Source organism: Synchiropus splendidus, chromosome 1, assembly GCF_027744825.2.
Source record: "Synchiropus splendidus isolate RoL2022-P1 chromosome 1, RoL_Sspl_1.0, whole genome shotgun sequence".
Taxonomy (NCBI): Eukaryota; Metazoa; Chordata; class Actinopteri; order Syngnathiformes; family Callionymidae; genus Synchiropus; species Synchiropus splendidus.
In genome coordinates, this window is record NC_071334.1 from 8,438,535 (window position 1) to 8,466,009 (window position 27,475).

A 27,475-nucleotide genomic window follows, 5' to 3' on the forward strand; every position below is an offset into this window, starting at 1 on the left:
GTCCGAGTCCAGTTCCATACATTCAAAACAACAGATTAAAAGTTTCCTGTCTGTTGCTAGTGACATTAAAAGGGTTTTGAACAATGCATTTACATTTGTTTTTTTTGTTTGTTTGAGTGAGACAAGAGGTAGGCAAGATAGTTGCCACGGTAACAGAAACAGAATACAAACATTTCAAATGGTTCATGAGCTACAACTGTTGAAGACAACAAACCTTTTGTAGCCAACACTGTGTTTTGTGTTTAATTCTACATGACTGAAAGATACATATATGTTGCACTTCTAATCTTTGAGGTCTTTAATCCGAATCGTCTTGAAGTTTCTGATGCGCTTTCTGAAAGACCCTCATGTTTGTCAGGATTTTCATGTCAGATGATGGCGAGTGCCTTCTCAACCCCAAAAATGAAAGAGGAAATGAGAAGGAAAGAAGATATGAAACGAAAGCAAACGACATTTTCATTGCTTTCAAAAGTTTGCCCCTGCTGGTCATTCAAGGGATCAGGCTTGCTGCAAGGTCACTGCCCATGAGAAATCTTCAGGGCCTTCTTCAAGTATTAGGAAAGTTATTTGTCAATGAACTATTTTCAAAAATATTTTACGTTTATTTTTGTTTTAGAACTTTAGAATGTTTCTGTTGCGCCCCCCAACGTTTTGCGCCCCCAACACTCCGCCGCCTCTGTAAATAGTATCAGTTGTCTATTATAAAAGTAAACCTCTGCGTAACACTGTATCCCTGCTAACATTAAAGAAAAGAAAAAAGAAAGTCATACAGATCAACTTGCGCTAAAGAATAACTTTAGTAACATTGTTTTTGTCTATAACAGAAAATACTTAAAGGGCATCAATGCGCCTGAAATTAAAAAGCAAAAATCATGAGTGGATGTGCAATTACACGTTATTCAATACATAAAAAAAAGTATGTTTCGAGGTCACATCCGGCCCCCATGGCATCGCTCCAAGCACCCCCAGGGTGGCCCGCCCCAAAATCTGACAAGGACAGGTGTATGCTGAGACAGGTCGACACCTGTAACGTTCCTACAGAAACGTACATTGCTTATACAGATACCAACCCGCCCCAGCCCTCAACTGGTGTCGTTATTGTCAGTGGCTTTTTCTCACAGTGAGGCAACATGTTGGAAACACACAACCAGCCTGAATCCTCTGAAGATAATGCGTTAGTGAGCGTGATGGTCACTGAGATACACAACAGGGCAGAATAAGTACAGCAGTACATCAATACAGCACTGGAAAAAATGGAAAAAAAAAATGTTCTGCTGTTTCAGTACCATATAATAAGCATGTTCCGATCCGGATCTTTGCTGCCGATCACCGATACCGGTCACCGATACCGATCACATAGGTTGACAATGAATCGTTAATGTTCTGTGTACATAATGTGGAAAAAAATGAACTTTAAATCATTTCAATTCAGACACATTTTTATATACCTCTTCAAGGTGGCAAAAAACAGAAAAACCTCGGTGAATGAATCAACTGTTCTGTCAAAAGGACAAGTGAAAACTATTTAATTCGACGTGCGACGTCGCAGGTGAATCTCGAGAGACTGTGCTACGTCCGTGAAATATTTACATACTGGCTGCTTGCAGTGGACCCCGAGAGTGTGAGCACTGCATTTATGAAAGTGTCCACTCTGGACGTTTTTAAAAGTTTCAAATTCAGGTGGCTAAGGAACGCTGCACCAGACTCCAAAACGACGACGGATCCGCTCGTTTCTGTTTTTGTCTCCATGTGAACGACACCTGAGAAAGGCTGCTCATCTTGCTCTGTGAAATTCATGATTGTTTCTTGGGCAGTTTGGTTCCGAATGTCACGCTCGGACCAACGGGTGTTGCTTAAGCGTCAGCTGCACTAACAGCCTGCTGCTGAGGAACCAGTGGTCTCACTTTCATGAGCCCAGAAAACTCCAGGCTTATTCACCGATCACGATGAAATCGGCCGTTCATGATTGGTGACAGATGGGTCGGAGCATCCCTACTATACAAGCAACCTTAGATTCATTATTAGTATGTATGTGAATCTTTTACTATCTCACGATTCAAGCCTGTGGCACAGCTGTCTCAGTGAAAAACCCGCTGTGCAGGCTCCACTGTCTGCGAAGCACGGCTGCTCGACGCCGACAGTTCAGTGTCTGTGGTGTCCGGGTGACGCCTCGCAATACGGGCCAATTCTTGTTCTTTCCAGCAAGAATTTAATTTAGTTCAAACCCATTCATTTAATTTAAATATGTCTCTATTGTTGGGATTCGCGGAGCGGGACCCAAATGCCTTAATGAATAAGACTCACGGAGTAGCAGAAAACGATATTTAATCTCAACAAAGAATTCACAATAATCAAAACAAGAGATCAAAAAATGCAAACTGAAGGCGTCACCGAACCGGGAGAACAAAGCAAGATGAGAGTCCAAAAACTGAAGGCGTCAGCGAACCGGGAGATGAACACAAACGGAAATAAGTCCAACCAAAAGCATCAACGAACCAGGAGATCATGAATGAGGAATCTGAAAGTACAAGACAACGATGGTCAGGAAAAAAAAAGAAAAACAAGCTCACAAACGCGGTCGTCCAAAACGAGCCCACGAGATAACTAAATTACAATCAGAGTAAACAAGAAACACGCGGAGATCTGAAGTAAAAAAAAGGGAATAGGACAACACTAACTCAGGCACCAGGGAGAATAATGTCTTCCATTTGTTATGTACTGTTTCCATATAAGTTGCTTCTCTGTTATGACAATTCTGTCGGAGACCCCAATTATCTTATTTCCACTTGTCCACACAACCATTGCACTATCTGGAAGATGATTTGTGAAGACCATACTTTTATGTATCTATTGATATGTTAGTGATCCAGTGTACCTGCATGGTTACTTAAATCAGTGAGAGTTTTCAAGAAGAACAACTGATCACGGATTAGAGGAAACGCTTCCAATTGTCACAACGAAGTCTTTGAGGTGAACCATTTCTGAGCGCTGTTACCCTTTTTTTCTTAGAAGGATTGATATGACTCTTGCTCTTCTCACGTTCTGTAAAAATGTAACCAACATTATTTATTACAATTATATAATATTATATTACAATTATTTTCAGCATGTGTCGTGTATTTATCAGTTTTTATTGTTAAAAGATGAACAATAACCCGCCACAAGACCAGAGTGATGACACAAACGCACAATAATGTCAACATACACGGCTCAACAACTCATTTCACAAGCCTGAAACTCAAAGAAGCACTCTGGCAGCGACATGCTTTAAACAGGTGAGGAGAGCGACTAAAACCTGTCAGGAATCCTGCCGATCTGGCACACTAGGACAAGAACCAGGGAGAGAATAAAGACCTCTGGCTCAGGCAGGTGATGGCAGAGTCAGTTGCCAACCTTTCCTTGAAATCCTCCCGTATTTGGCAACAAGGTTACTCATCCGTCATAGAGCTGCCAAGGCTGGTGGATGAGGGCAGGCTCCGCCCACCTGTTGTCCCATTTTCATTTTTCGCAGAGTTGCCAATCCTCGTAGTGAAGCTCTTGTGGAAAGGAGAGCGAGACAAAATAATATGACTGTTTGTTTGGAAAGCATAAAAAGTCTGCTCTTTTATTTGCTCAGTATTGCACCAGTTTTCTAGACATTGTCAATATTCAGGATCCCCGACGAAATAAGTTCAGGAGTGTGGCGCGGAACTATGAAAACAGTTGTAAGGAAAAGAAAGGAAGGAAGGATAGTTTTACAGCGCACATAAACGTCTTGCTTACTTATACTTCTATATTTACTTACTTATACTGCTTGTTTTGTTTTGCTTTGTTGTTACTTCCTTGTGTTGTTAAAAGAAATCATCACTTTTTGAAGCGCACAAACTACAGAATCCATTGTCAACATGAAACCAAATACAATATAGTAATTTTACAAATACAAAGACGCAACAAAAGGAACTATCTCCCCTCAACGAATGCAGAAAAACACGACAGTCTTTTACTACAAAGAAATTGAAATGAAGTAAATATAACACCATAGCTCAAGTGGAGAGGAGAGCGAAACAAAATGAAGCAAAAATAAAACTTCAGACTTCCCCCTGAACATTTAAGTATACGGCTTCCTCTCACTCCAATTCTCCAGACGCTGCTCGGCCAGTGCCTGATGTTGGCCAGTGCAGGTGCAAAGTACATTTCTCTTCAATCTGTCCTACTGAATCGTTCATATAACCTAGTGCTAATCTTATTATTTTCCAGTATTCTGTGTAGCACTGTATAGCAGATTAATATCACCATTTTCTATGGTGCGGTACTGCCACATTTTGTCCTCTGAAGATTCTATTTCTTTATGCTGCTCTTCCCTCATGTTCCACCTTGTATGCACTCTCTTCTTCGCACTTTAAAGTCATGTCAAGTCACTTGGAACGTCCATCAACATTATAATAATTCTATAATTATTATCATAGATGATAGCTCTCATTTTGCATGTGGAAAAGCAGTACTAACCAGCCCTATGGCATCGCTTACCAACTATTTTAATCTAGTTTAACTTTATCTTTATCTATTTTTTATCTTTATTTTTATGTTATTAATATTATTATTTTTTAATTCTCTGTGTGATGCTCTTCCTGGCTGCATGCCCTTCCTTTGCCTCTATTGCTGCTGGAAATATATATATATATATATATATATATATATATATATATATATATATATATATATATATATATATATATATATATATGTGTGTGTGTGTGTGTGTGTGTGTGTGTGTGTGTGTGTGTGTGTGTGTGTGCGTGTGTGTGTGTAATGGGAATGCCCCTCCCCATCAACAACGACCCTATCACAGCCCCTCTCATGCTCTCCAAACTTTTTGTCCTGGCGGCAGAGAGTCACGTGAGGTTTTTAGTTGAGTTGAAGGATGATCAGACGTCACCGGCATCGTCTCTCCAGTCGAGCATCCTTTCACCCTCGCGCAGTCCGAACACACCCGGGTGACTCGGAAGCCTCATCCATCTGTCCGTCGCTCCGCTCAGCTGGCACGAGAGGGTGAGTTTTGGGATGGTCCTGGTTCGTGTTGGGCACCGTTTTAAAGGCTCGCTTTATTGGAGTGTCACAAGACGCCTCGGATTTAAACATCTTGATAAATATTTTTGTAAAATATAGTTAAACGAAGGAAATCCTTGACATTATACATTAAAAAAACAACAACAAAAGTGGCTTGCAGGATAAAATGTGCGACCATTACTCAACTACGACTTAATGCTGTTAGATTATTTAAATCGAATTTCTCAATATCAAGGAAACGTCACTGGATTGATAAAAACGCGCCATAACAGAATTGAGTCGTTAAAATAAATAATGACACTCCATTTTTCAACTTGAAATATGGCGTTAACCGCACCACACTATTTCACAAAAAGAGGATCAGGACACTTGAGGGCATGTTACAAACAGCAGATAAACTTCTTCTGAATAATCTTAAATATTTATGAGTAGTCTACATTATGCAAATTGTTTAATATGCACCAACTTAAATAAATATTATTTTGGACAAAATAAATGTTCAAAACATTTCTTTTTTTTAAACTTTCATCATTCATTTAATCATCAATATTGATAAACTTAAGCCTGACTATATATATATATATATATATATATATATATATATATATATATATATATATAATCACCTCAAGAATAAGATAAATATCTTAATACATGACTGGTTAGAAAATATATATTATATATATATCTATATCTATCTATCTAACTATCTATCTATCCATATATATATATATATATATATATATATATATGTATATATATATATATATATATATATATATGTATGTATATATATATATATATATATATATATATATATATATATATATATATATATATATGTATGTATATATATATATATATATATATATATATATATATATATATATATATATATATATATATATATAATCATAACTATTGGTCGCTAAGTATGAAAATCATAGCATCAAATGTATCATTTTGTTATTACATAATTGGAAGTCAGAGGCTGGGAAGAAATCAAAAGTTATTTAAATGGATTTTAATACAGGTGAAGTGTTCAAACTTGCTCAAGTAAATGAGCTGGAGACGGCGGCGATGTTGTGTCAATGTGGAATTTGCCTGAAGGGACTCAGTGTCAGTTTATTTTATCCAGTCTCATCATAACTTATCTCAGAGATCATATCAAGACACGGTCATGGTTAAAGGAAACTTAAATGGTTAACTGTGAGTGCTGTAAAAGCCTTATCTACCTCAAGCTTCGGTGTGGAAGGAAACAACTTCCTCAATAATAAGATAAATAACTTAATTAATACATAACTGGTTAGAAAACAAACCGCCTTTTGCAATTCAAGTGATACAGAATTCTGTATTTTAAAATGTGTTGTGTGTGTGTATATATATATATATATATTAGGGGTGGGATTCAATGAAAAAATAATAAATGTGTGTGTGTGTTCAACATAACTTTTTAAGCTGAAAGACACGATGTGGTGCAGAAACAGAGATAAATGCTAATGGACAAAGGACAAAAGACTTGGAACAGTGAGAGTAAAATGCTATTATCTTCTGAACACGTAACAAATCAATGATGAACAATAACCCGCCACAAAACCAGAGTGATGACACAAAAATAGGGAGAACAACACGTACTAAGTACAAACACAACAAATGAAACTGCTTGAAAAGTACAGGAAACAGAACATACAACAACTGACAGTAGCAAAATAAAAGCACTTGAGAGGCAACAGGACTGCTACTGGTTTGTTCAACGATATCATTTCAGTTCCAGATTTAATTTGACAAAAAAAACACACCTGTTTCTTTTACAGTAATGAATACAGGACTGATTTATGCTCCTGTATTCTTGATTCTGTTTCTGTACTGTGTGGTCCAGTCATGACTACTAACACTAGTCCAAGGCACCACTCTGAATAAGGAGTCACAGATCACACAATCAAAGTCCAAGTGTTCACTGTCAGTGGATCGGTCTCAGAAGGGAGAAACGGAAGGAAAGATTCTATTGAGTTCTAGGTTGTTTTTTTGCTGAGATATTTGAGCACTTTTGTGATATATATGTATATGAGTAGTTTACATTATGAAAATTTTTTAATGCACCACCTTAAATAAATATTATTTTGGACAAAATGATTGTTCAAAACACCTCTTTTTTAACTGTCATTAATATTAATCATCAATATTGATAACCAAACCCTCTGCCTGGCAATATATAATATATAAAATAACCTCAATAATAAGATAAATATCTTAATTAATATATAACAGGTTAGAAAACAACCCGCCTTTTGCAATTCAAGTGATACAGTATTGTGTATTGTATGTATATCTATATTGGAAGTCAGAGGCTTGGAAAAGAAATTAAAAGTTATTTAAATGGCTTTTAATACAGGTGAAGTGTTCAAACTTGCTCAAGTAAATGAGCTGGAGACGGCTGCAATGTTGTGTCAATGTGGAATTTGCCTGAATGTCAAGACGCAACAAAAAGAACTATCTCCACTCAACGAATGCAGAAAAGTACTCCAGTCTTTTACTATAAGGAAATTGAAATTGTTTAATCTAACTAAAGCAAAGGCGAGAGTGCAGAACCATCTTAGCTCCAGTTGATAAGAGAAAAAAATGGCAGCAGATCAAAAACAAAATTTCTGTCTCTGGAGGCCAGTTTGTACATGCGGTAGCATTCCCTTGTGACCGAAATGGTTCATATGAAAACTGAAACCCTGCCACATTAGGTCACATATCCCAAAATGAACTTGCTTCACTGTAGCAATACTGATCATTTAATGAACACAAACATATCAGATTTTGGCAAGACGAAAGTTTTGTCACCTGCAAGAGTAAGGTGAAAATTGAACAAATAATTGACTTCAAATATGAAAAGATTTTGCATAACATTTATTGAGAGCCCTTTCATAACTTGTATTACTTGTATGAGCTTGAAGGACCACATTCAGTTTGGCAGTTTCTGTTACGAAGCTTTGACTGTATATATATATATATATGTACACACACAGTGGTACCTCAGTTTCCGAACGTCCCGGACTTCGAACAAATTGGAGTTCAAACAAAAATGTTTTTGCTTCGGATTTCAAACGAAAATCCAGAAAAAAAAACAAAAAACGGAAAAAACATAACGTGCGTGGACTGATCAGCTGACCCACGATGCGCTTTGTTATTGTGTATAACGCAGCCTCTGTATGCAGACGTGTCCCATTAGCTACATTTACTGACTGTTTTTTCTTCATATTGAGGTGTAAAACCTTTCCTGTCTCCACACTGGACCGTGGTAGAGTGTCACAGGGGAGGTGCTCGCTCTCCACACCTCCACTCCAGGGTTTGATGTCCTGTTGTGGGCTGGAGCTGGGACAGGGATGAGGCGAGTCTGGGACAGAGCGTGACTTGGTTTATGACTTTGTCACAGCCAAACTGCACAGAAGCGCACATTCAGAGCTGGACACGCACCGGGCACCTCTTCACTTCTGGAGAGACGTCACTCACTCGGCAACCCCTCCCACATGCAGCGGCCACACACATAGAGGAACAGCGCACCTGCAGCACACGCTCTACATTCACTCCTACAAAAGCCTGTTTTAAGGCTTGGAACGCATTATTTCTTTTTCCATTCATTGTAACGGGAAAAATCGATTCAGATTTCGAACAATTCGCTTCTCGAACGGCCAGCTGGAACGGATTGTGGTCGAGAACTGAGGTACTACTGTATATATATGTATGTTATTGCGATATGTTTAAAGTCAAATATCCACAATCTTTAATTTGATCGACTCTTCTCTTTTAAAGATTCTCCGTCAACAAAAGTAAACATGACAACAGCGGCTCCTGTCACTGAACCTCTGCAGCAAAAAACCTTCCTGGCGCAGGATTATGCCGTCTTTGGTGCCATGTTGTTGGTTTCCATGGCGATAGGAATCTTCCACGCCATGAAGAAGAAGCCGAAGAACACCCAAGTTGACGACTTCTTCACGGGTGGCCGGAACATGTCGCCGGTGCCTGTCGGACTCTCGCTCTGTGCTAGTTTCATGTCAGCCGTGCAGGTCGTGGGAGTGCCAGCTGAGAATTTCCGCTATGGCATGAAATTCCTCTACATGTGCCTGGGTCAGAGTATCAACGCCGTGCTGACCGCTTACCTGTTCCTGCCGGTCTTCTATCGCCTCGGCATCACCAGCACCAACCAGGTCAGTAGCTGGTCGGAGTCGAGGACGCTCACAAAAATGTATATCATCCCCATTATGATGTGAATCACCTTTCCAGCGATGAAACGGTTATCAAGTGCAGCTGCCAACCTGAAAGCGCTCAAGAATTTCTCAAGTTGTTGAAGGCTCTTTTATCACACATGATGAGAATGAGGTCGTGAGGAAAGACATGGCTCGCTGTTAAAGCTGAATCTGTACATGTCCCGCAGTATCTGAGGATGAGATTCGGGAGAGGAATGCAGCTGCTGGGAAGCATCCAGTTCATTGTAGTGACGGTAAGATGGACACAACCGTCTTTGTTCTCTGGGTCCCCGAGGTGTTTTGCTTGGGCTTAGATTTTTGGAATATAAGACATCCTGACACTCACACTGTTACTGTCCTATTTCGCTGTACTCGGCAAATACTTCTCCCCAATTTCACTACACAGGTTATAATCGTTTAAATGACAGAGCGTGGCAACAGTTTGCTGTTAAATTGACGTCATATTTTGCGATGTGTCAGCACATGTTCGTTTGACACATATTTATTTTCAGACGGATAAGTCACACCAGTCAAAGAAAAAAAATTATAAGTAACTCACACTGGCCTCTTCTTGCATTTTTCAAGAAGAATTCATTTCACAAAATGTGTTGCATGAAGTGGTAAAACCACACAGGTCCTCCCACAGAGTTTTTTGTTTTCATTGACTTGAACTGTGACAAGGAAAGGAATGGTGCCAAGAAGCGAGCTGACTGATAAACAAGGTAGTAAAGGGGAAACTTTTTTGACATTTATAGCACTGATGACAGTAGAAATACAAGCATTTAATCCTGAGTAAGTAAATAAATGTCACTCACCTGCAGCCGCTCTCACCCAGTCTGTGCCTTCAGGTGTGCGTAAGCGCCACTGTTCCTTTCATTTGAATATTATGATGTTTCTCCCGGACTTTCCATTTAACAACACCGTGTGCGTTTCGATGATACGTGTGGTATTTTCCTGTTGACGTGCAGAATGAGCTTCTCAATCGGTGCTGAACTGGGTCAGAATCAAAATTACAGTAGACTACAATTTTTCTTGTCAAAGAAGTCCTTTCGTCCTTGGGCAGAAAGAGAGTTAGTAAGGCTGCGACCTGTTCATGTACATTAATAAATCACAGAAAAAAGGCAAATCATGTATCATTCATCACACATACCGTATAAAATGAATCACGTATAAAGATTCCTCCGAAGGGAACAGTTTTCAGTCGCCAATTCTCCCTGTGTCTTGTGTGGGGGTACTCTGGGCACTCCAGTTTCCTCCCACAGTCCAAAAAAAGGTGGATGACTGAGTAGCGTTTTCAGTAGGTGCGACCTGTTCAGGGTGTCTGAGTTTGTTCAAACTACTTCCAGGCTACGCAGCTTCCCAGACACAGCAACAAAAATAGTCTTTTTCCTGACTTTAAAATTTCAGAAAAAAAAAGAAGATTCAGAACTGAAAACATCCTAGATGTGAGCCCAAGTAGAAACCGCCACGATAAGTTATGTTTTACCTGACTTCAAATAAACTGTTTTTCTATTTCTCTTCTAGCTGCTTTACACGGGAATTGTCATCTACGCACCAGCGCTGATTCTCAACCAAGGTAATGCGTTGACCAACACAAAGATCCACAGCAAAGAACCGGGCTGGAGCTCCGCAATGAATGCTGTCATGTATTCAAACAGTATTTCCCGAGTCAGCACTTTGGTGGTAATATTCCACCAAGATTGACCAAAGCAAACATACTAAGCTAATGATGGCCAAACTGTGTTTACCAAACCCCTATCTTGGCACTTTGGTGGTGCTACACCGCCATGATCGATCGAAAGGAACGTCCTAATGCTGATGCTAGCACAACAAAAGTACTATCTCAGCACTTTGGTGGTTACATTTCACCTGGAAAGACTGAAGCAAACATCTTTAATGCTGGAATCGTTCCCAAACTCACACTTCTTTTTGTTTCTTCTCGCCCTTCTTCACTTCAATTTCAATATGGTTTTAATCTTACATTATCTTAATGAAGTTTCTATTTGTCCCGTTTATCCACTGCAGACAATTCATAATTTGTATCTGTTCTTTTCAGCGACCGGCCTCAATATCTGGGTTTCTCTGTTTTCGTCTGGGATTATTTGCACCGTCTACACAACTCTGGTGAATAGAAAATACACATACAGCTCTATCTATCTATCTATCTATCTATCTATCTATCTATCTATCTATCTATCTATCTATCTGTCTGTCTGTCTGTCTCTGTCTGTCAATCTCTCTGTCTGTCTGTCTGTCTGTCTGTCCGTCCGTCCGTCCGTCTATCTATCTATCTGTCTGTCTGTCTGTCTATCTGTCTGTCTGTCTGTCTGTCTGTCTATCTATCTATCTATCTGTCTGTCTGTCTGTCTGTCTGTCTATCTATCTATCTATCTGTCTGTCTGTCTGTCTGTCTGTCTGTCTATCTATCTATCTGTCTGTCTGTCTGTCTGTCTGTCTGTCTATCTATCTATCTATCTATCTATCTGTCTGTCTGTCTGTCTGTCTGTCTATCTCTCTCTCTGTCTGTCTGTCTGTCTGTCTGTCTGCTCATGAAACAGACATGAAGTTGCATGATCAAACACATTCTTATTCCAAAGAAGTCACTTATCGACTGCTGTCAAATTAATTTACGTACGACTGGGAAAGCATACAGCAAATGCAAAACACTGTAACAAATGCAAACACCGAAACACAACAACATTAACTCACAACACATCTGCAAAAGAAAATTCACACCGACATTAAAATGCAACTGTTCTACATAAATCACAGCGGAAGTCAGGACGGAGCTTCCCTCAGTGTCCTCCAACACCATGCAAAGGACAATACATGGTAACCTGCTGCATGGAAAAATATTTGCAAGTTCCAATACACATTTGCATTATTTATCTATGTTCAAAATTGGAGCTAAAGCAGGTATATGCCACTGTCTATATACTATTCTTAAAAGTCAAACATAGTAGATTTCTGAAAACCAGAAAGCAGCATCAGACAATTCAACTTACTCGTCTGGAATCTTTCGCCATTTTTCCCCTCAGTTGTTTGGTCCTTGGCAAAAGCCGTCCCTGCTCCCAACCCTTAAATTCTGTTGTGTTTTTTGCAGTAATGTTGTGTTCAAAGTTGCTGTGTTGTTGCGTCTGAATTTGTTGAGGCTTTTGCAGATGTGTTGTGAGTTAATATTGTTGTCTTTTGTGTGTTTGCATTTGTTGTGAACGTTAATAGACCAAGAGTGATGCTAAAGTTGGCCATCTGCATTGCATATTGACACGCTAGGTGTTCAGTTGGATCACGTGTCGGCAGAAGTCGCCTTAGGCTGCGCGTCATATTAATAGTAGTAGTAATATAATCCACTCACTCATCCTCTCTGTGTGTTGCAGGGCGGCATGAAGGCTGTGATCTGGACAGATGTTTTCCAAATTATTGTGATGTTAACAGGCTTCGTTGCCATTTTTGTGCATGGCGCTCTCCTGGTGGGTGGTCCTGCTCAAGTACTGGAGATCGCCAGAAATGCATCTCGGATCAATTTTCACGAGTAAGCAAATATATTTTCTCTCTGCAATAGGCTTTTTCAAATAAATAAATAAATGATTCGTTCTGTCATGAGAATATGTAAGGAAGAGCACGAGTCAAGAAGAATGGGGGCCAGGGATGAAAGATAATAGAGGAAATAGGAAAATGAATGGAGGTGTGAAGATAGTGTGAGTCAGGAAAGGAACTAGAGAAATGAAAGTAACATGGATGGAGGAAATAAGGCACAAAAAGAGTTGGATGACAGGAATGAATGCGGAAAAAGTGTGATGAGAAAGTGTGAATAGGAGAGAGGTGAGGTGAAAGATAGAAGGAAACACTGGTAGTAATGCAGGAATTCAAAGAAAATGAAAAATGAAGGGGTTTAGGATGAAAGTCTGACTGGAGAGGATTGGTTGGAAAGGAAGAGTGGAAGGTGGGAATTAAAGAAAGTAGGGGAAAATAAATAATAATGAGAGATTCCCAAGCAAAGTAGAGAAATGATGAGGGGAAGAAAAAAGACTTGTGATCGCAGAAAAAAGAGGGGTGAAGGAAGGAAGGACGTGAGAAACAAAGGAAAAATGATGAGGGAAAAGCAGGAACAAAGGATGGTACGGCTAAGCAAAGGAATGGATAAGGTAAAGAGTGAGGCGGTGGGAATGGCCCTCGGAAGAAAGGCGAGCGCAAGAAATGGACGGAGTTAAGCAATGCATCACTGACGAAAAAAAAGGAAGATGAGAATAAGAGAATCTGATTGTTTTTCAACTCACAAAGCTGTTTTAGAACCTTTCACTGACCCTTATCCTTCTTTTTCCACCACTTGACCAAAGGGCGTTTGACTTTGACCCTCGTCAGCGCTACACATTCTGGAGCCTGACTGTGGGTGGCACCATGGTGTGGCTGTCCATGTACGGGGTGAACCAAGCTCAGGTCCAACGCTACATCTGCTGCAGAACCGAGAAGCAAGCACAACTGTGAGAGCCCATGCTTCATTTCACCTGTCACATGTACAGGACTAATGAACCGTTTGAAGTGCATGAAGGGTGTGGTCGGTGTGTAAAATAACACAAACTCTGACATGTCTGTGTTTGCCTTCATGGTAATATCCAGGGTTGAAATATCTATTTAAATGTCTGCTTTTATGGTTAATTACTGTTGTGTTGACTTGCCTTGAGGAATTTCAGAATTCAGATTTTTGTGACGCCTGACAAAGTGTTCTCTTCTCCATCTCAGGGCCATGTTCATTAACCAGGTGGGTTTGTGTCTGATTATTGGGAGCGCTGCCATCTGTGGCATCGTCATGTTCACCTACTACATCCATCGCGATCCGCTCCGGTGTGGGGAGGTCGCCAGTCCTGATCTGGTGAGACCCTTGTCCATTTCTCTGAAGTCAAACTGAACATCGCAGATCAAAAGCGGTTGTTGTTGCAAGAGGATGCTGATCAACAAATCTCTCTTTTGCTGAAGTACATGCCGTACTTCGTGCTGGACATATTCGAAGACTACCCTGGATTCCCTGGGCTGTTTCTCGCCTGCGCCTACAGTGGAACTCTCAGGTGATCATACCACTCCACTTGGGGATTTCAGACTATGGGAGGCTGCACCGTGGATAGATGCCCAACGTACTGTATATTCCTCATGATCATCTATTCACACTCAAGGACACTTCACAATGAGCGAGAGCCACGTAAAACACCCCGCAGATGAAAAAAAAAAAAGATAATACGGAAAAGAAAATGAGGAAAGGAAGGAAGTGAGGGAACAGTTGAGGATGAGTTAAGGAATCAAGAAGGTGAGAGAGGCGTTGGAGGACACTGAGGGAAGCTCCGTCCTGACTTCCGCTGTGATTTATGTAGAACAGTTGCATCTTAATGTCGGTGTGAATTTTTTTGCGGCTTTTGCAGATGTGTTGTGAGTTACTGTTGTTGTGTTTCAGTGTTTTGCATTTGCTCTATGCTTCCCCAGGCGTACTTAAATGAATTTGACAGCAGTCGATATTGGACGTCTTTGGAGTGAGAATGTGTTGTTGTTTCATGAGCAGTCAAACCATCGTCAGCCTGGATAGATAGACAGACAGACAGACAGACAGACAGACAGACAGATAGATAGATAGATAGATAGATAGATAGAACGATAGATAGACAGACAGACAGACAGACAGACAGACAGACAGACAGACAGACAGACAGACAGACAGACAGATAGATAGATAGATAGATAGATAGATAGATAGATAGATAGACAGACAGACACCACAAAATGGAAAAAAAAGCTTACTAGTAACAACAAGTTCATGGTGATGACTTACACAGCACGGCGTCCACAAGCATTAATGCCATGGCTGCCGTAACCATGGAGGATCTGCTGCAACCTTATCTGCACAACACCAGCCAGAGGAGGATGGTTCTCATATCCAAAGGCCTGTGTAAGTTATCTTAAATCAAGCTGGGTAACTCTGAAGTTTTGTACAAAATTTTAAATTGAATTTCCTTCATTTTTTCTTTGTTTGATTTTGTAGCATGTCTATTTGGAGTGGGTTGCATGACTGTAGCGGCTGTCTCCTCCCTGTTGGAATGGGGAGTCCTCCAGGTAAACCTCGAGCTACTGGCTTCTGAAACCGCGAAAACACACTTTAGTCTGTCCATCATACACTCGGGGAAGCTGGGAAGCTACTGTTTGTCTTGCTTGACAAATATTTGCCATTTGAATGTGTTTGCTTATAAGCAATAACCCAGTGACCCTGTCAGTAATGCAAATGTTTGAATTTCTCTTTAAACTTCTCCACTTCGGGTAGTAGCTGAAAGGACCAGGTCTCTTCTTACAAGCATGTTTTCTCCAGAGAGTCTTAGACTAGAAGCGCTGCCTCCCAGGTGACGTGGTCAGACCAAGACACGGTGGAGAGATGTTGTCTCTGTGGATTAACAAACTGCAGTGAATCACTACCATCTTTATTTTTTCCAATGAAATATGCAACTTTAACATCACTATTTCCGAAGGTTGTAGCTTGAATGTGACTGGCGACGAAGGCATACTGTATAAGAGATGTACGCCTAATTTGAATGTTACGACATCACGAGGTGGCAGCCGTAATGAAAGACATAATTTTGACAGATGTTTATCTGATCCACTGGGGATCTCCCTCATCTCTCAAGCAACGATGATGGTGATAGCTGTGCGTCATCCTTGTTGTGTACAGTGGGGTTAAATAGTTTTTAATGGACTTTCTCAGATCTTTATTTGTTCATGTTCGCTGCATGTATTATCTGAGTGGGAACATTCAGAACCCACAATCCAGCCCTGAAGCGGTTTCACTTGGTTGATTGGTAGGTGGCACTTAGACTTCAGAAATGCATAAACTTTATTTAAATCCAAGATTACGTAAAAAGAAAAAAAAACATCATCTCGGAGAAAGCATAGAGAGAAGAGCAAACTTTGTCGGCTCAGCGGTTTCTGCTGTCAATCTTCCTTGCGGCACAGAATTTGACGCAACCGAATTAATACATAGACTTTCATTAAAGATGTTTTGACATGCTGGAAAAATGTCCTACGGCTGCAATAACGCCAACTTATATAACAGTTTCAGAATTGGCAACCTAAGCTAAACATTAATCATCTTGCTTATTGCAGATCAGTAATGGTGGTTTCATATAGACTATTCCAGGGTAAAATACAGCTTGGCTTAACCAGACACAGTCCTTTATAATGTATAATAAACATGCCGCTAATAAACATTTGAATGAGTAGTTTATTTATGGTAATGTATTGGACTAGATGCCCTTCCCCTTTTTCTTAAGTATAACCAAATTCTCTTTATTTTCTCTTCTCAGGGCTCATTCACAATCATGGGTGTGGTCAGCGGTCCATTACTTGGCATCTTTATTTTGGGAATATTCATACCTGCTACCAACAAAGTGGTGAGTAAACGTGTGAGTCCTTCGATCACATTGAGGGTAGCAGTAAGTTGGGACGGCCTGGGCTAGTTCTGAGAACAGGAACACAGAATATGTACCACGCATCGAGTGACATCATCAACAAGTGACAGCTTTTGTGGCTATAAATGTTACGTGTAAAGTTGAAATTGCTTTTAAAACTTTAATTTGAAGAGCCATTTAAGAATGAAACTATTAAAAGTGATGTCACCGGAAGCTTTAACATGGTTGAAAGTGCATAGATGTGTAAATAACTTTAACAATGAAGTGGGGGTGGCTGTTGCTCGGAGCAAGACAAGGACTGTACAAAGGGCATCCATACTAGGCTAATGGAAAATCAGAGTCCATTATTGCGTGATATTGGAGAGAACTGTGGTGTTAATGACACGCTATTTGTAGTGCGAGGCAGGCTCATCCTACACTGTTTTATTTCTATTATTATTCTATTATATGACTGAGTTTATGGCCCCCTGTAAAAGATGTTCTTCATGCGGGTGTTCCAGGGGGCTTATGTCGGCATATTTGTGGGCTACTGCGTCTCTGTCTGGCTGGCTGTTGGTTCCACCTTGTACCCTCCAAGTGAAAGCGTCATGGGAGTCCTTCCCAGTGATGCCAGCCTCTGTGAAGCGATGAACATCACCCAAACTTACCACCACCCAGAGAATGACCACACTGCCTTGATGCTGCTGCAGCCTGACGACAACAGGGGGTCAGTAGCAAGTTAAGTTTCAGATAAAATGCATGAAAAATCACCTGACTTTTTTTTCCCCCCCTCCACACCAGGGTCCTGCTAAACTTCTACTCCATCTCGTACCTGTTCTTCGGTGCCACGGCGACCACTGCTGTCGTGCTAGTCGGGGTTATTGTGAGCTACTTGACAGGTGAGTTGAAGTAACTTCAGAGTTTTCCAGCTTGATTTATCCCATCTGCATGGATTCCAAATACAGGGCCGACAGAAAGAGCCGATATTCAAAGGGGTTTGTTGCGGTGGGATATGGGGAAGCAAACGAAGACCACCGCAGGAATGAAAGTAAGTGAAGTAGTTTCATCTTATCCCAATTTCAGCTCTTGATTTTCTTCTGAATGTTTTTCAGAGTGGCCGCATCACGGTTCTACCTCAGCTCGTGCCGCTGAAAGATCCTCAGAAGGGCCTCTTGCGCTGAACACACCCGCAGGACTTGGGACAACTCTACCTCTTCAATGCTTCTCTAGTTCAAGTCCATCGCTTCTTTGCGGCACACAGCGGCCGAAACAGAAACAGAGCAGACGAGAACCATGCTGCCCTCTATACTACTGTCTTCCATATAAAACTTCTTTGATCAGAAAGCACCTTCTGGAAGGTTTGATATGTGCGTGTCAGGTACGAGATGAGGTCCGTTAGGTGATTAAACTGACTGAATTCTCTGGTCAACTTTATTAACTTTTAATCATTCTTAAATCCAATGTTGTTGTTGTTTTATTTGCATGTTCAACCTTATCAGAAAAATGTCGAGGGAATGTTAAATATGTGCTAAAAAAGACTTTATCATAAAGATCTGGGGTCAGGTAAATGGATGTATATTATTGTTTTTGCTGTGTCAAATCAAAACAAAAGGCGAACTAATCACGTGGTGTCTTTTTATTATCTTGTCTGTTATCTCACTCAAAACGAGATCAATAAACGCTTAACGACGCTCTTGCAGTCGCTTGTTTTCATCAAAAGTCTAGTGTACGGGAGGTGGTGGCGCCGGGTCGCTGGTCTCCTCAGCCTCCGCTGCTCACCACTCATCTGCGGCCTTGTTCGAGTCCTCGTCTGCGACGGCGCAGTCCAGGCGCCCGACACCCGGAAGCGCGAGGTCCCTTTGGTTCAGCTTCTCCAGAAACGAGGAGAGCAGCCGTTTATTCAAGTGGTCCGTCAGGGTTCTCTCTTCCTCCACTCTCGTGTGTGTTTCCGCCTTCTCCTCCTCGACCTCCTGACACTCCATGTCCTCCGGCGCGGTGTCCGTGCTGAGCCGCGACGAGGCCGCCCGGTGCTCCAAGGACGAGCCGTTCGACAGCTGGTTCTCCCCGGCCTGGACTTCCGTCTCTCTCCCCGCGTCTGCCGCGGACCCAGAATCCATCTGTGACGATATTATAGTGTTCTGCAGAGCGGCATTTTCCAACTCCTTCAGTCGTTTGCTGTGCAGGCCACAGACGGGCGGCTGGCAACCCGCCGGCTGGCTGCTGTGATTTGGATCTGGACTCTGCTCCATCGCGTTCAGCGTCCTCACTGACACCGGGCAGCTATGGGAAGACAGTCAGCCTGGTGGCTGTACCGAGTACTGCAACCAATGAGTCACTTCATTGACTGTGACTTGACTTGTGTGTAACGTATCCAAATACCAAAAAGACTTTAATTAAATTTATAGTTATTGGTTGTATCATGATAAATAAGCTGATAAGTACAGACATTTGTATTTACATCCCCATTATAACTGACACCAGTACAGAAAATGAGAAAACAAAACAAAAAAATAGTCACCAGTTAACAGGTCAAAATTGTTTGGAATAATTTAACTTTGAAATAATTCAGTGGAGTCATGTTAAAACATTACAAGAAAGACATTTAAGTCTTTTAGTCTAAAATAATAATCAAATAGTTTTCTATGGCCCTCTGCCATCATACTGCTGAATTCGTGAACAGCCTTTGTTGTTTATTTTATTTTATTTTATCTTTTATGTCAGCACTTTATTCCAAAGCACTCTCCTAGTTCGTGGGATCCCCACTGACCATGGCAATAAATTTGATTCTGATTCTCATTTATAGTTTCTGATGATGTTCCCCTTTGTCACATTTTGCCCAGGACTCTTTCAGGACCTTGGGTAGGGTTCTGCTTCTACACACCTTTATAGGAGTCATGAAACGGAAATCAGTAATTTATACGGATTTTAACTGAGATGCCAAAACTGACAGGACACTAATATTGGCGCCTCAAATTGCCCCCTTAAATTTGACCACCATGAGCTCCCGTAGGCATTGAGTCTGTTTCCATAGAAACCAGCTTCTGCACAACGAACGACCAGCTCGCTTACATTTGTTATCGCTCAGGTAAATATTACGACATAATTTAAGGACAATACGAGTGTACTTTTTTGCGTATTTAATCTATAGACATGTACGATGTTTCTTTATTCAGCTACATCGTTCCATTACCCTTATTGCGATCCTCTTTTGGCTGCATGCTAACTATGCTAATCCTCCCGGATTGTTAAATTACGCATTAGTCTGCTATTTTCTAATGTATTGACAGCAAACATCCATTCCGTTGTTAGGTTATGCCACAAATTATGATGTGCTGTTCCATTGTAGATGTTTTGACTCGGTGACATGACAAAATGTCCTTCAGGGATTTGCGAAGTAAGTGCGGTCCTCGATGCTCTGAAAATAACGCATGTTTGTTAAAGCAGAACTCACCATTTGATGCACTGATCAGATTTTACAGAGATGATGCGGGCTCTGGGATACCCACGGTTAATATCCATGGAGAACTTTCGGACACCAAACTTCTCTTTAGTCGCAGAGATCCTCATATGGCTCGTTAAAAGGTAAGAATATTGATTTCACCTGATATCGGCTTTGTTTTGGTGCTTGGCATGAATGTTTTTCACAAATTAGTGTTTATTGAAACTGGAATAGAATAGAAAATATAGTAGACAGAGTTGTAGTTAAGGTCAAATTGCAACATCAATAAGAACAAATGTACCATGAGCATCTTCAAAAGGATCAGAATATGATGATGAAGCTACGTCTTTTATTATTTTATATTCCCTGTTTTCTTGCAAATTATTTAAATCGTGGCTAAAACTGTGTGTAAAACATTTGTGGAATTTTAAAAGAAGGCATTCTTACAGAATTACATGCATCTTTTTTCCTGTATTGCATTTAGATATGAACCTCTGACAGACATTCCCACTGATGTGGATACAGAGTCGGATAGAGTTTTCTTCATCAAGGCTGTGGCACAATTTATGGTAACCACCGTCTTACTCTGTAAATATTAGTTTCTGTTTCAGATGGTCATCATTTTCCTATTCATTTTTCAGGCAACCAAAGCACACATCAAGCTGAACACAAAGCGACTCTACCAGGCTGATGGCTATGCGGTGAAGGAGATGCTAAAAATCACCTCAGTGCTGTACAGTGCCATGAAGACCAAACAACTGACACTGGATGACAAAGTGGAGGAAGATAACAACAAGTTTAAGTTTGATCTTGGCTCAAGGGTGAGACACAACTGTGTTAACAGCTGCTATATCAGCAAATCAAACTACCAAGTAAACAAACAAAATGGTTCCAGGAGATGCTGCTTTTTTTTTTTTCAAACAATTTTGAAGAACAATCTTGAAAATACCATTTCATAAGCATGTTTGTACCTTTCATTTTGTTCCAGATATCTGATCTTAAAGCGGCCAGACAACTTGCATCTGAGGTCACGTCTAAAGGAGCGACTTTGTACGATTTATTAGGGAAAGAGGTGGAATTGAGGGTGAGAGAGTCTTTAAATGGATTTCTAGATTCTTTTAATTCTCTGTTATTTTGTAGTATGTAGTGTACTTGTCGTTGTGATTTGGCCATTTCAACTTCAGTCAGATAAGTATTTATGCTCCAACATTTTGAATCCTTCTTCACAGGAAATGAGAACTGCAGCTATCGCTCGACCTCTTGAGATTGATGACACCGAAAAGGCCCTAAAAGCTGCGATCAAGGAGGTTTTGGTGCGAAGATTCTCATATTTATTACATTAGATGTCCTTTATTAGTCCTACAGTTGGTTATATCACAATGTTTGTGCATTTACGCTTTTATATGTATCTGCTCTTAACTGTGCTCTTTATTTAGGAGAGTGTTGAAAAAACCAAAGACATGTTGGTGAATGGGGCGTCTGATGAGAGCAGTCTGGATGCTAAGATAGAGAAAAAGAAGCAGGAGCTGGAGAGAAATCGAAAGAGACTACAAACGCTGCAGAGTGTGAGGTGAGTGTATGATCACTCAAAGTGAAATGAAAGCATTGTCCCTGTCAGGATTTAAACAAAATCATCTCATCTCAGACCTGCCTTCATGGATGAATATGAGAAAATAGAGGAAGACCTGCAGAAGCAGTATGACATATATGTGGAGAAGTTCAGAAACCTTTGCTTCCTGGAGTCACAGCTGGACGAGTACCACAGACTGGAGCAGGAGAGGTTTGAGGTCAGTCACCTTAATCTGGTACCTTTCATAAGCAGAAGAATGTCTTTCATATCACCATGAAAAAAACTATCTTATGTCTCTGCAGGAAGCTGAAAACAACATGAGAATGATGCAGAATAAGCTGAGAGAAGAGGAGCGGGACCTAATGAGAAGTTCCTGTACGACAACTGACTTGCATCACCTGTTGTTATCCAAACTCAACTGAACATGTTTTCCACAGTGAAAGATGAAGACTCTGACATGGACCTTCCTGAAGACGAAGGCTCTGACAGTGACATAGAAGAGTCTCGCCCTTCAAAGCCACGGCCGTCTCACAATGGCATCATGGCAGGTAAATATCCAAACAAATGGAGAGAGCTGCATTGTCATTAGAATTTGAAATATAACTGAATATTTTACCAGGTCGAGGAGCAAGATTCATCGGTAACATGCAGGGAGGTGACAGCGAGGACGTAAGTACTACATTCAGATTTACAAATTATTTTTCTGTTTTCATGATTAATTTTGATTCACTTTGTAAGCCACATTTTCAGTTTCTTTCACTCACTTTCATTTAAAAAGCATTCCATAGCAGTTTCCGGAAGGCCGTCATTTTGTGCCAAAAAATTCCCCGGAAGACAGGTGTGTGTTGGACAAAGTAGTGTGGCTGACCCTCCTAGCGAATCCATGCCAATAGCCTTCCCACCACTGAGTGACTGTTCCTGTCGGCAGTACGACCACGCAAGGATTCTCTATTGTATTTTACCCGCTTAACTTCCATTTCCAATGTGTTAGCGTAAGTCGCTTTACTGCTGACTCGTCACGCTTGTCAACCCCGTAGCTTGAGTACATTTAGATGAATGCCGACAATAAAAATGACTGCAATTTGTCCTGCTATTTTCAGACTGAAGATAGTCAGATTGATGTGGATGAGGACGATGAGGATGATGAAGAGGAAGATGAGGAGGACGACGAGAGTAAGGAGTTAGAGGTTGACAGTTTGGAAGGACCAGAACGAAGAGGAACCGGAACCTCCAGGGGCGGCTCAAGACCCCCTCACCCCGAGGACAGTGACAATGACTTCTAAATAAACATGGCCTTCTTGTTGCTCTGTGTCTGCACTGTACTTAAATATGTGCGCTGTATGTTACAGTTACATTTTTGTACAAATAAAAAGTTGGAAAATTTGAATTGAATTAAAAGTGGATGCAATGCTTAACTTTAAAAAGGCTTGGTGGCTACTAACTAGTTATGAGGTAATGTTAAATGTTAGTTTAATAGGTGCGAAAATGGACATAAAACATTGAAAAAAATATTAATCGACTTGTGATGTAAGGTAGTAATTGTACATTGCCATTTCCAACGTCTTATCTTAAAAAACAATTCGGCTTAAGTCCACCGTTTTAGACGCGAAGTCTCGAAATGGAAAGGAAAACCAGGGAGCAGGAGAAGGTTCGTCATCAGCACGCGCTGCCAGCAGCGAGGAGGTGGCTAATGCCTCTCGGAGACTGCGGGCTGAATTCTGCCTTCCTTTGACCGCCTGGCTTTCCTTTCAGACTGGTAAGGCACCGTTTGTGTTGGCAGTAGTCGTACAGAAATGAAAATCCCCACTTTAGTTTGATACAGTCAGATATTCTGGTCAAAAAGGTGGTTAGCTTTGTTTCCCGGCTAACAAGCTAAAGGGAGCTAACCACCTGATAGCGGACTTTTCTGTTTACCGAGCTGTGTACAAATGATAGAAACATGTTTTTATTGTGGACGTGTTGTCGGTGATTACCGTGCTTGTTGTTGTGTGTTAAACTAGGCCAGCCAATGCTAATATAATGCTAAAGCTCTTTACATCATAACTCAAGTGAAACCAGTGAAGAGCTACCTGGTGGTTGGATGAAGCTGAAACAAGTGTAGCAGAACTCAGATCACACTCGTTACATTCAATCTAAAGTAACAGTCACTGCTTTTCGCGGTGGAAATAATATAGAGCTGTGTAACTAAAGAGGTCCAGAAGACCGTCGTTATTCATTTGAAAGCAGCAGGTCATGTTGGACAGCACCATTTGCCTTCACTTGTGAGTACAGCAACAGTGTTGCGTGCAGTCTTGGGTGTTGATAACTGTTGGGAGTTGGGATGACCTGCAACATCTGCTCAGTGATCTGTGGGTTCATGATGCCTGTTTGGAACCCACACTCACTTTAACATGCTCTCATCATACCAACAGCTGCTGGGATGCCAAAGAAGTTCCAGGGTGAAAACTCCAAGGCGGCTACAGCCAGAGCCCGCAAGGCTGAGGCCAAGGCTGTGGCTGACGCTCGCAAGAAACAAGCCGAGGACGATGCCCTGTGGCAGGAAACCGACAAACACGTTCTTAAGAAAGAACAGAGAAAGGTGAGACCTGCACTACTACTGCTTTCTGTTGTCAGATGATACACACAGGCACAGATTCCAAGTATGTTTCTGATTTGTACTCAGGATGACAAAGAGAAGAAAAGAGTTGAGCTTTTGGAAAGAAAAAAGGAAAACCAGCGACTTCTAGATGAAGAAAGCACCAAACTGAAAGGTAAAGGCAGTCAGAAGGAGGTCGTTGGAAAAGTGACTCGCGCTCAAATCGAAGAGACGCTTCAGAATGAGCAGCAGCGGCCGCAGCCCCTCAAACCAAAAGGTAACACTCTGTCTGATTTTGCTTTGGTTTTTCTGGCAGGAACATTATTTATTTTGTATAATCTTATTGTTTTGCTTTGTAATTTGAATTTGGGTCCCTGTTTTTGAAGCTTGGGTTGCTCAGTCGGTAGGATAATATGTATTCTGGAAAATGTATTTTACCAACGTCATGTTTCTTACAACAATGTTTTCTGATGTCAAGTTAGACAAACCTAAAATAAAGCAACTGAATCTGGAAACAATTTGAATCAGATCAGAGGCCCACCACTGAGCTAAGAGCTGCTAAACAGTATTTATTGAGAGGTTTCTTACTCACATTGGTACAGAAAAGAGCCACCTGGAAACTCCGCTGGAGGAGAATGTGAACAGGATCATTCCTGAGGAAGGAACCGTGGAGGCTCGATCAGTAGAAGATGCTATTGCGGTCCTTAGGTAATGTTTTAGCAGAATGGTGTCTACCTCTGCTTTTACAACACATTTTCATGATTCACTTATGGGCTTTCAGTGTGGGACCAGAAGATCTGGACCGTCATCCGGAGCGCAGGATGAAAGCTGCATTTACAGCCTACGAGGAGGCCAACATGCCACGCATCAAGATGGAGAACCCCAACATGCGCTTGTCTCAGCTGAAGCAGTTGCTGAAGAAGGAGTGGATGAAGGCACCGGAGAACCCGTTGAACCAACGGTTCACCAACTACAACTCCAAGTGAACGCACTTCCCACTCACTCACACCCTTTACTTTAGAGAAGTGTCTGGTTGTGAACTTGAGACTCTCACACTGGAAAATTGAAAAATCTCATCCGTTATAGAGATTTGCTGATTTGTTCCACCAGAGGACCTTTGTTTTTTTTGTTTGTTTTTTTTAATCCGCAGAAAAGGAGATCAAGATTTCCCCCAGGTTTACTGCAGATCATCTTGTTGCATCTTGTGCACGAGCCCTGTAATAAGGCTGTTATCATCAATAAATCTATTTTTCCCCATAATCACTGCTGGGGAGTTTGGAAGTCGCATGTTTCTGGAACTACTTATTGAAGTTTGTCCATCCATTATGTTTCATGAAGCCGAGAGGAAGGGGGAGGAGTCGATGTGAAGCATTATATTATATTGCCAGCAAGGTTCTCCTCAACTCGCTGCTGGTGTTTTCCATTCCTCTCGACTGACCACACCACTTGAGGCGTCATTCACCAGCTAAAGGCAAAAAACTCGTTTTATTTTTAAGCGTCTTTTGTTCTACTTCATCACAGAATCTTCTTTGACCCTGGCATGAAGTGAAGCCATTTTTGATAGCACCAGTTGGTGATGTGCTGCTGTCGGTCACAAAGGCTTTTCCAGCACAGCAACATTTAAATGCTGAGTCTGCAGCCATGCAGGCCCGACTTGTAATGACAGCAGGAAGAGATAAACCAGGGCTTACGCCAGACTTTGAAGAACCGTTATGACGCATATAGTGATATTTAGGTAGAATCAAGAGATATTTTGGAAGATTTTCTCCCTCATGGTGACACAACAACGTCTGTCACTTCAGGATTTCTGTGTGCGTGGTTTGAGATTTAAATCAGCTGGGCCCGCAGCATCCATGAAGATGCGCCATCACTCCTACAGCCCACCTAAACACACCGGAGGAGTGGTGTCCACTTCCAATGGTTGGGTTGCATATTTTGCCCAGTGAATGCAGCTGTCTTTAAACGGACTTCTAAATTATAGTTCCTTACAGGCGAAAGCAATCCTGAAATACATGCAATTTTTTTCACTTGTTCTTCTGTCAAATAGTGTTTTTTTTTTTTTAAACTTCTATAATGATCTCCAGTTTAAGAAGGAAAAATCCTTTGAAGAAGAGCAAAAAAGTGTGAATTGTTTAGTCTTAAAACACTGGGTAAGAGGGATACACATGCCATCTCTGCGCTGTATTCACTATGCGTTCCTTCTGTGTGATACTTACCAGTGCTATCATCAGGTGTTTAATTCTTCTCAGTCGTGATGGGCTTATGAAATTGTGTCCTTGTTTTCAGAGCCCACTAGGTGGCACTCTTTCCTGTAAAAGCACTAGTTTTGAGGCACTATTTCAATGACTCCTCACATGCTTTGTAAACCGAGAGCGCCACCTATTGAGCTGTGAAAGAAGAGACTTTTTCGTGAAGCTTCATCAGCTGAACCGGCTACTACTACTACTATTACTACTACTACTACTACTACTACTACTACTACTACCTCTCTCTTTTCTGCCAAAACCTATTGGCGGATGCAAACTGTGACGGTGACAGGACAGTCAGAGTATAACTGATGAAGGCTAGTAAGGGGTGGGGTCAGTTTTGAAAATAACTGGGAAAATTCTAGCATTTTAATTGTGATAATGAGTAAGCCTAAAATTCAAAAAAAGTGTTCAAAGCTGTTTCAATAGTTCTGTTGACTTGTCACATCTTTGTGTTCATGTTTAATTTGGGTTGAGGGGACAGAGTTGAATGACTTTTTTAAACATTTTCACCTTGACAGACTTTGAAAACATAGAATTTATGTTATTTTGTATTTGTAATAATTCACTGTATTAATTATCCCTGGATCAGGTTTGTTTAATTTAGGTACCAAAATATCTGATCTCCCTCCCTGGTTACTGGATTTATTGGAAGGAGCCACCCTTTGTCCCGTCAGCTCTGGTGCTGCAGCAGATAAGAGAGCCTTTGAAAAGCAGCGCTTCAATCACAAGTTCAAATGAGCTTTTATTTCCCACTTTGCATTGAAAGCTCTGTTTAATTCTAAATCAGTCCATCTGCTGTGTACCTGTGATGTCCCCGCGTCGTCCTTGCATGTGGCCCATGTTGCCTCCTGGTCCTGCATATTTGCATCACGCCCTTTTTTTCCTGAAGGCTGCTGCCTCTTCCTTTCTTCTCCTTGAATTCTAATGACTTACTTTCAAAGGAAAT

At 41.0% G+C, this 27,475-nt stretch overlaps 3 protein-coding genes across 6 annotated transcripts; all 3 read left to right on the plus strand.

Annotated features, from left to right (window-relative positions):
- Window positions 1-4,887: 4,887 nt before the first annotated feature.
- slc5a5 (solute carrier family 5 member 5) lies at window positions 4,888-18,337 on the plus strand. Its single transcript, XM_053878501.1, has 16 exons — window positions 4,888-5,028; window positions 8,845-9,239; window positions 9,467-9,532; window positions 10,803-10,854; window positions 11,335-11,402; window positions 12,656-12,810; window positions 13,616-13,759; window positions 14,019-14,148; window positions 14,253-14,341; window positions 15,098-15,210; window positions 15,304-15,374; window positions 16,613-16,699; window positions 17,218-17,423; window positions 17,498-17,595; window positions 17,662-17,744; window positions 17,809-18,337. The coding sequence occupies exons 2-16, from the start codon at window positions 8,868-8,870 to the stop codon at window positions 17,875-17,877; spliced, it is 1,803 nt and encodes a 600-aa protein (XP_053734476.1). The 5' UTR covers window positions 4,888-5,028; window positions 8,845-8,867; the 3' UTR covers window positions 17,878-18,337.
- A 1,197-nt stretch (window positions 18,338-19,534) lies between these two features.
- Window positions 19,535-23,102, plus strand: cluap1 (clusterin associated protein 1). 4 transcript variants are annotated; one of them, XM_053852420.1, is made up of 14 exons: window positions 19,536-19,781; window positions 20,006-20,090; window positions 20,167-20,278; window positions 20,620-20,704; window positions 20,777-20,956; window positions 21,124-21,219; window positions 21,365-21,448; window positions 21,572-21,705; window positions 21,781-21,922; window positions 22,008-22,080; window positions 22,143-22,253; window positions 22,325-22,374; window positions 22,484-22,543; window positions 22,806-23,102. In XM_053852420.1, the coding sequence occupies exons 2-14, from the start codon at window positions 20,069-20,071 to the stop codon at window positions 22,986-22,988; spliced, it is 1,332 nt and encodes a 443-aa protein (XP_053708395.1). In that variant the 5' UTR covers window positions 19,536-19,781; window positions 20,006-20,068; the 3' UTR covers window positions 22,989-23,102. The 4 variants fall into 4 exon arrangements, with proteins under 4 accessions (XP_053708402.1, XP_053708395.1, XP_053708387.1 ...); XM_053852412.1 differs by having other exon boundaries at window positions 20,043-20,090; XM_053852427.1 differs by lacking the exon at window positions 20,006-20,090 and having other exon boundaries at window positions 19,535-19,781.
- Window positions 23,103-23,339: 237 nt separating this feature from the next.
- Window positions 23,340-25,561, plus strand: ccdc124 (coiled-coil domain containing 124). Its single transcript, XM_053852450.1, has 5 exons — window positions 23,340-23,461; window positions 24,117-24,283; window positions 24,368-24,557; window positions 24,883-24,988; window positions 25,062-25,561. Exons 2-5 carry the CDS (start codon window positions 24,125-24,127, stop codon window positions 25,264-25,266), a joined length of 660 nt encoding a protein of 219 aa, XP_053708425.1. The 5' UTR covers window positions 23,340-23,461; window positions 24,117-24,124; the 3' UTR covers window positions 25,267-25,561.
- The last annotated feature ends 1,914 nt before the right edge of the window (window positions 25,562-27,475 follow it).